This window comes from Patiria miniata, unplaced genomic scaffold (assembly GCF_015706575.1).
Source record: "Patiria miniata isolate m_02_andy unplaced genomic scaffold, ASM1570657v1 HiC_scaffold_16, whole genome shotgun sequence".
Taxonomy (NCBI): Eukaryota; Metazoa; Echinodermata; class Asteroidea; order Valvatida; family Asterinidae; genus Patiria; species Patiria miniata.
In genome coordinates this window covers 6,820,433-6,829,080 of record NW_024037054.1, presented here as the reverse complement: position 1 = coordinate 6,829,080, position 8,648 = coordinate 6,820,433, and the positions used below count along the sequence as shown (strand labels likewise).

Below are 8,648 nucleotides of genomic sequence, written 5' to 3'. Positions count from 1 at the left end.
CCTTGTCAGAAAGTGCACAGGGGATACTTAACGTTCCTGTTGACATTCAAACGATGACATTAATATTTCAAATATTCCTTGATTACTGTTCTGCAACAAAATAAACATGGCTTGCGGAAAACATGTTCAATCGGAATTTGTACTTGTCCTAAAAAAAAATCGTTCATAATTCCATCCTTACGAAAGGACCTTCAACAGGGGAAAATAAATTCATGAATTTATGGATGAAGAGTTTATCTTTCACGTTGCTTTATTGAACTTGACGTTCCAAATTGAAATGCTTTTCTCCGTGAATTATATAAAAAGGCCGCCGTGATCCTACAAAAACAGGCAATTTGTACTGATGATGGTTTAGCGTTGACGTTCATCTTTCAAGACAGTACAACTTAATCGGACTAGGGCAAGCCAGACGATAGAGGGCGCTACCAACACATTATGGATATGGTGCAAACGCATGTCTGACAATCACAACTGTTTGTACAAACCGTGCTTGTTTCCACAGGCTAGCCCAACGTTAACAATCTTCATTGAACATACTACACAGGCATGCAACTGGGAAATCACCAAAAAAAGAGGAAATTCAAATTTTTCCCAGCCTTTGTACAGTGTTTTTCTATTTTCAATGGCACACATGGGAAGTAAAAAAAGAGGAAATCAGCTGATCCGAGGAAAAGTTGCATGCCTGACTACATCGGACGACAACGTCTGGTCGTCGAGTGCTAAAGTTCCAAAGCAAGGAACACAACTGAAACTTCATATAAAAAAAAAAGGATAAACCAAAAATTGAAAAAAATGTGCTCCGAGAATAAAAGGAGCATTTCCCCATTGCAAGCATGCCAAGGATTGTTCTTGTATCGGTTCACAGAATGCTGTAATACAAAGGAATTCTAGACTCTAATCTGTTTATCCAACAACAGCCATATTTTATTGGCGAATATTGAGGAAGCATTTCAGGAAGTGCTATCATAATCCTTTGTGGCTGTAATTTTGTGTTGTCACTGACGATAATGTCGATAGCTGAGCAATTTCATTGGAAAAGAACTTTTGATAACAAATCTGACTCTAAAGTTGGTGTAAAACAGAATTTATCATAAAACAGAAAACATACATAACTGGATTTTCTGTTGATGTAAAAATCAGCTACAAAGTAAATTCTATTTGATAATCTTAGACTGCATGTCTTTCATGTTGAATTAAAGTTTAGAGCCAAAAGTGGAAAGTCGCTCGGGTTACTTTTATAAAATTTAAAACTTTAATAAAATTTTAAAAGATAACCATCAACAATGTTCATATTCCATCAAATAAAGTGATAACACAGATTCTTCATCATTTGACTTACTCTTTGGTTCATTTCTGATATGAGTGGAATGACAACTTGCATATTATTCATAAGATGGAATTTGCGTCGGTGAAGTAAATTCAATACAAGTACATTGTACTAGGTTTCGCCCTTCACTGACTTATTTCATAAACACTGTGCACTCAGTGTTGTCCGAGTGATCATGAGAAAACACACAGAATAACATTTTTTAGAATTTTTTCTCAAACATTCGGGACAACACTGTTTATAAAAAATATGTCAGTGAAGGGCAAAACCCAATTCGTGTACATGTACATGTATTGAACTTGAATATTTGAATGATTTTTTTGAACAATAATTTGTGGAACAAATAATGCAATATTTTTTCAACATATTACTGACATCACTTCTGACAAAAAACTTTTTACAGCAATTTCATAGCATGCAAGCAAAAGACAATAGGTGCAACAGCAAAAGATACTAGGGGTAGTCATGGGCCCTTCACTGCGTACTTAATGGCACACTGTAAATTTGCAAAAGGTACATTTATAACAGAAATTGTGAATTGACCTTGTTTAAGGATCTTGGTGGTACTGCATGCAGATCTGTTATGCTTTTTTTCGGGGGTGGGGGGGGGGGGAAGGGTCATTCTTCTTCATTTGTACTGTGGCCACCATGGATAAAAAAACAAGTTGCATGACACTGTCCAGGAGCAGCACAATTCAGGTTGTAAAGTGATTGCTACTCAATTATCAGGACCATTCCTTGGGCAGCCACCTTGCCTCTGTGTTCAGCCATTTGCCATGCTGGATATACGTCACCACCCAACTTGGATCCACCCCTGCAGAAAAGTCCCGGTGAAATCTACAAACAAACAGTAGTCCGGCATTAAAGTTTGTATCTACATCAAAGTCTGTGCTATGCTGAAATATTCCATTGAGGTAGGCCCTATTTCTCCAACAAGCAAATCAAGAATTTGTAAACGAAACAAAAACTCTGCATAATATTTATTTGGTGGTGTGTATGAAGTATTGAAGAATTGATCAATGAACACTATGTCATTCTTGCATCAAGAACCTGAATCTGCCAATGATCATAAAGTTTCAGAGAAAAATGTAACGTCTTTTTAACTCTAAGGACATGGCCAACCTTCAATTTTAACGTTTTGTGGCCTAATGTCAATTTAGTGTAATATAAGTAAAGTGATTATTTAGTATACCAATTATTGATTACTCACTCATATGTGCAGCTGATAACACTTCCCATATTCTGGAATTCTTCCTCAGACATCCCAGGGGGTGGTTTCCCGATTCGTAGTCCCACTACTCCCTTATCACTCTCCTCATTCGCCATGCTGTGACACCAAAATCGCATCAGAATGTTCAGAAACTTTCCACCTGTTTGGAATTTAAAAAAAAGACCAAAGATTAAGTCAGTGTCTTCCATGGCAACAGTCATTCATGGTGCTCAAACCAGGGTTCTACATAAATGTAATCTAAAAGTTGCAAGTTTAACAGATAATGACCTCTGAGATCAGCCTGATTGTCACTTGACTGTTTGATTTCTTATTTGGCAAAAACAAGCAAGTGCAGTAAGAAACCATTTGTTTACTGTTGGTCTCTTCAAATACGACAGCACAAAAACTCTCCACTCCAAACTCAATCATTTAAATGATTTTCCAAGGAGTGACTTCAAAACTCTTACCACTCTCATCATAGTGGACAGCGACATTTTGAGGAAAGACGTGCAAGACATCATCAGTGTTGACCTGAATATTGGTGCGATCTTTGAGTGCTAATCCCTGACAAGTCTCCTTTACTTCATCTAAAAGCTATGTGGTACGGGGGGAAAAATTAAAGAAACAGAAAAAAGGTACTTTATAGATCTAATGGCCTCACTTTTTTCTAACTAAACCCCCACCGTTTATTCAATAACCAAGTAAGGTTCTTCCTTAATTTCATTGATCTTCAAACTACATTTACAAACCCCCAAATCACACTTTTAAATAGGTGCAAAATAAATTTCTTTCTCACTAGCTTCTTCTTCTTTAAAAGAAGCAATCTCATGCATCATGTTTCATACAAATAGGCTTGGAACTTCTTCTTGTTTAATTAGTTTTAAGTTCACTACCACTTAATTACCTTTTTAGACAGCAGACCTTCTAATTGGTCAAAGTTGCCTTCTGCAATGCAGTCTGAAATTGTGCATAAAGCCTGCAGTACAAAGCAATAAGATAATATAAAATTCAGGTGTTCATAATTATATGATATATATCTGCAGCTTTGTAAAATTGAAATTTGTAGCTAACACTGGCTTACTTGTACTAGTTGTACAATGTGAAACTAAACCACATAATAACATATAATATATGTACATAAATCCATACTTCATTTTTATGATTTTGTTACAAATCATCACATCAACAGAACTGATGGCAGTGATACTGATACTAGTGATAGTGATTCAGATGAAGTAAGAGTGAAATTAAAATTAATAAAACCAAAACAAAAATAAAACAAACATGATCTGATCAGGCTGATGACAAAGAATTTACCTGTTTAGCTCCCGAAATGAAGTCTTCAGCTCTAAACTCTGCATCAAAATAGGACCTAATCATCCAGAAATAAATTTTGTTCCTGATGACTTTGAACGGATTCGGAATGGCAACGAAGACTGGCTTCACTCTCTTCGCGTCGTCCCCACCATCATTCGAATACGGTCGTGTTGTTGTGACAGCACACGGAAATGACGGACGGATCGGCGACAACTTGCTATTAACAATTCGATTGCGATTTACCGCATGTTGAAAGTTCGCTTTACAGCCAGAGAGCCGACGAGTTGAACAGATGCATCTCTTGGAACCATTGGTGCAACTTGAAATTTGTAAAACCAATGATTTGGTGATATTTTGTGAATTATTTACTTGAATAGAACGCCGTACGAAATTGCGACAGGAGGCTGCCATTTTGGATTTTCTCTCAGGCTGGTCAACATGTATTATGTGAACAACACAATTTTTCAATAACTACTGTTCTAAATGAGCTAGTCATCGACACTTCAAAACAAAATTGAAGTTTTGAAATATTTTTGTACCCTTTGCATTTTATTTTCCCTTTTTTTGACCAATAATTATTAATCAATGAATAAAACCTCTGTAGAATCGATCATTAATTTCAAACTATAGGTGGCGCACTACTGCTAAGCTGCAAAAAATTGCAAGACATGTCAGTGTAAGTATGCTGCTGACCATGGAGGAATAAGACCAAGCATGTTGGAAATCATAGGGGAACTACTAAATTAAGTTGGCCTAGTCAAAAAGAAAATGGCTGAAAATGTTAACATTTTCGAAAAAGTCAACAAAGACTTCTTCAATTTAGAGGTTTATCCAAAGGTTTGTCGAATTTTATCATGATTCCCTTTATTTTGCATGCTCACTAGTCACATCAGTCAGTAGTAGTACATAATAATTATTCTGAGTGGAGCGCTAGAACTTCGGTACCCTCCTTGTTGTACAATGGTGGGATATCTTTTATTTTAAGGGCAGATTTATGAGGATTTTGGGACTTAAGAATGAGATTGGGCCCTTGCTGTACTTTTAAAGCCAGCATTTAATCTTAATATTTTGTTATATTCCTAGTTCTGCAGAGTTCCGCAGAGTTCTGCAAGTTCCGTAAAATACCCACACCCTGTTGTACTCATAATTTCATATGACTGGTTGCGTTCTGTTCCGAGTCGAGCAGTACATGCACAGTTTCTTATAACATTATTTACGTGTATACTACTAGGGTTAGTCCGAGTAACTTGTACCCAACTTATCGCCTTTTTAACATTCGGACATGGTCTGGCGATAGTAGGTCGCCAGACCATGTCCGAATGTTAAAAAGGCGATAAGTTGGGTCCAAGTCACTCGGACTATACTAGGGTAAGGAAATAAGTTGTAGGCCTACATGTACGTGTTATTCAATAACTTAAATGTTTGACTGTCCATACATTCTTTATATTCTTTCAAATGTGTTCTAACAGAGGAAACCTGCAATCCTACGAGGGCTAGACATCGGTGTTTGCAAATCCAAATGGACAGAAGACTACCTGTGCGAGAAGGTTGGGTCACAAGAGGTCAAAGTTCATGTCAGTCCTACAGCCAAGATGGACTTTGTAAACAAGAATTATGCATACAGGTACAGAAAGCACAACAAATGTTACAAAGGAGTCCTTTTTCAAATCTGACAAGTATACTGAAATATAAGGAGGTATGCTTGACTAGATAGAGCACTCTGAGTACTTTGGCTTTTAACCCTGGCCTTAGCACCTGTAGTATAATACATTGTTTTTCATTGAGTTTATTTACTGAAGAATCAATCAAACCATGGAGTGCTTGGGCAGTTTCAGGCGCTAAAGTGAGTACAAGGCAGTGCAGTTTCGGGCGGTACAGTGACTAAAGGGTTAATTATCATGTAGATTTTAAACAAGAAATCTGAGTATTTTGACAAAATGGAACAGGAGTGGGTATGCGAAAGTACAAAAGAATTTGCACTAAAGTCTTGAGTCTGAGTACAGTTGCAAAACAAAAGGTATACTTTTTGCATATCTGCATCTGCCCGCGTGTCCAAACGCTCTTATTCCTAGTCCCAATTAATCAAGTGTTATCTTTTGACACATCCTAGTGCTTAGGCTTGATTCCAGTTTCTTCAGTATCCCGCTAATGGTGCAAATGACCACACAGATTTTACCTTTATAGACATGATCGAATACCATTTAGGTCAGTGCCTAATTTGAGATTGATTAATTCTTTTTTCTTCTTTTTTCAGGACTTTACCCTTTGACAAGTTTGTGAGACGAGCATCTGAGTGCACACACGATGAATTCTTCTTTGAACCAGTAGGTACATATACAGATAGTAAAATCTCCACCAAGGGGATAGGGTAATGAAGCATTTCAAGTACAAAGGCAGAGGTCTCGACATTAGGGTTGCTATTACTATTACATGTATTACAATCAGTTTTCTGGCATTTTAATAGCAGTTGGCGTGATTTGGAGAAGAATGCGTACACTGCTTTGAGACAATGTTAGTTATATGAAAATTGATCTGACAAATATTTGACTAAAGTTTAAATTATCGGTGGAAAAGACTGCATTTGCACCCTGGATTTTAACATCTCTTGGCCTACCCCTGCTTTGTTATTAATCACACAGGAAATTTGTTGTTTTTTTTCTCCATCATAGGATGAGAAGTATTACTTCCGTGCACTTGGAAATGACCCCAGGAAGGTAAATCACCATCATTTTTAATTTTACATGTATGAATTGTTTAATACTGAAAGAAGTTTTCAATTGTAAAGCAAGTTTTGATTTCTTTCACTGTGAAGGAGTAAGGAAGGTTCCTACATACAAACCTAGGGAGTTAGAGTTAAAAGGAAGAAATAGATATTGATCATATTATTTGCTTTTGACCATGTCATTCTTATTTTTTCACAATGACTTCAGGAGCCTACGGATATAGCCAAGCAGTTTCCAGCCCTGGCACCTGATGTGATCATTCCGCAGTATTTCAAAGACAACACCTTTTTTTCAAGTGTTCTGAGGTTGGGATCTGCTGGAGTTCAGCTCTGGACCCACTATGATGTAGGTTGCATCATCCATGAAATTATTTTAAAATTATATAATCCTGTGTGTTGATTACAGTGATTAAAATTGTATTTGGAAGCTTTACTAAGGTACTAGAAATAAATTACAGAAAAACAATCAAACCCTTAAACATCTTAACTGCTGAAGTATTTTTGTTAAGTTTGGTCTATCATTATGAAATGCAGGTAAACTTAGTTATGCATTACCAAACTGTTATGTCAAGCTCTTTTGTTTTTATCAAGTACAATTATTTACCATTAAAAAGGAATGATACTGAATTTTTTTGTTATTTTTTACAGATCATGGACAACCTCTTAATACAGATCAGTGGTCACAAGAGGGTTGTGCTGTTCAGTCCTTCCGATGCAACCTACTTGTATCTCACAGGTATCTACTTATGTTTTTGCTGACATAATCCATATGGGTCATGGGGAGCAATTTGTTGAATTAACTTTTCCTTTCAATTTTCGATTGCTTTATTGTCACTTTTGATAATTTTATTTGATGTCTAGGTGACAAATCAGCAGTTTTAGACATTGACAATCCTGACCTGGTCAGGTACCCTGCCTTCAGACATGCTAGGCCAATGGAGTGTCATCTGAAGCCTGGTGATGTACTGTTCATTCCCGGTAAGCAGCTAAACAAATTGAAGCAAGTTACTGGTTCTTTATTTTAGAAAGTCCCCCTTGCCGTTAAAAGAGAAAACTTGTACATGTATTCACAAATGTTATGGGGATGTTTTGTCTATGTAAAGTTCTTTGTTATAGTGTGGTCGACACTTGTTCCTCTGAGAAAAATCAGTAAATATGGTGTTTCCGAAGTTTGGTGTCCAAAACAGGTGTGGATTGTTACAGCAAAACATCATCTGATCATTGGCAGAAGTAACAAGACTTTTAAAAAACTGGATGAATTGTTTCCTTTGATGCATTTTTTCTCTTTGATTCTTCTTTTTTTAAACTATAGCTCTTTGGTTTCACAATGTGCAATCCTTGGACTTCAGCGTCGCTGTCAATGTGTTCTTCAGACATCTAGAAGCCAGTTGCTATGACAACAAAGATCCTTATGGCAACAAGGACCCACAAGCGGCAGCTAGAGCACTTCAGATTCTGAACCGAGCTTTGAAGTGTCTTGAGGAACTACCTGAGGAGTACAGAGACTTCTACGGTCGCAGGATGATCAATGAAATTGAGACCAAGACGTTTCTAAATTCCTGACATTGTTGAAAATACAGAGTTAAAGTCTTGACATATTATCCATATTTTCTGTGAAGTACCTTCAATCATTCAGATTGAAGTAAATTAATCATTGAATCATGGATGAGCCTAAATCATTCAGGAGAATGATTGATTTGCATTTTGGATGTGAGAGCTTCATGAATGCCTGTTCGAAGTCTGCTGTCGGTACAGCCTTGGGCAAGGATACTTTCCATACTTTTTTCCAGAAAAAAAGTATGGTATTGAAATCTTCCGAATTGCTTCACGTACATTCAAATTGTGATCATGGTCGAACTTTACACGAGTGGACACAATTGTGCAAGATAAATGCAAATTACTTTCCCTCCGTGCATCAGCTGGGAATGTTATCTGAAACAAATGCTTGTTGTGTGTTCTATTTTTTTTTCTCCATCTGGTGTTTTAATGTTCAAGTTGGAGGGTTTGCTGTTCAATAGGTTTTCACCAACACAGCTCCCAAATTAAGAAACTGAGACCCCAAATGTAATTGA

General features: G+C 36.8%; 2 protein-coding genes across 2 annotated transcripts; one reads left to right on the top strand and one right to left on the bottom strand.

Moving 5' to 3' along the window:
- Window positions 1–898: 898 nt before the first annotated feature.
- On the bottom strand, window positions 899–4,300 carry LOC119722808 (m-AAA protease-interacting protein 1, mitochondrial-like). Its single transcript, XM_038193160.1, has 5 exons — window positions 3,855–4,300; window positions 3,442–3,513; window positions 3,005–3,131; window positions 2,538–2,697; window positions 899–2,164 (listed from the first exon to the last, which is right to left on the bottom strand). Exons 1-5 carry the CDS (start codon window positions 4,263–4,265, stop codon window positions 2,053–2,055), a joined length of 882 nt encoding a protein of 293 aa, XP_038049088.1. The 5' UTR covers window positions 4,266–4,300; the 3' UTR covers window positions 899–2,052.
- A 227-nt stretch (window positions 4,301–4,527) lies between these two features.
- Window positions 4,528–8,648, top strand: LOC119722807 (tRNA wybutosine-synthesizing protein 5-like). The gene is made up of 8 exons (XM_038193159.1): window positions 4,528–4,691; window positions 5,324–5,478; window positions 6,109–6,178; window positions 6,524–6,568; window positions 6,785–6,922; window positions 7,225–7,312; window positions 7,438–7,554; window positions 7,889–8,648. The coding sequence occupies exons 1-8, from the start codon at window positions 4,623–4,625 to the stop codon at window positions 8,137–8,139; spliced, it is 933 nt and encodes a 310-aa protein (XP_038049087.1). The 5' UTR covers window positions 4,528–4,622; the 3' UTR covers window positions 8,140–8,648.

Coding starts and splice junctions, on each gene's coding strand:
- LOC119722808 (XM_038193160.1), bottom strand. CDS start 4,265: ATGGCAGCCTCCTGTCGCAATTTCGTACGGCGTTCTATTCAAGTAAAT. Junction 3,514..3,854: donor TCATTTCGGGAGCTAAACAG/GTAAATTCTTTG, acceptor TTTGTACTGCAG/GCTTTATGCACAATTTCAGA. Junction 3,132..3,441: donor AAGGTCTGCTGTCTAAAAAG/GTAATTAAGTGG, acceptor CGTACCACATAG/CTTTTAGATGAAGTAAAGGA.
- LOC119722807 (XM_038193159.1), top strand. CDS start 4,623: ATGGCTGAAAATGTTAACATTTTCGAAAAAGTCAACAAAGACTTCTTC. Junction 7,313..7,437: donor AACCTACTTGTATCTCACAG/GTATCTACTTAT, acceptor TTTGATGTCTAG/GTGACAAATCAGCAGTTTTA. Junction 7,555..7,888: donor TGATGTACTGTTCATTCCCG/GTAAGCAGCTAA, acceptor TTTAAACTATAG/CTCTTTGGTTTCACAATGTG.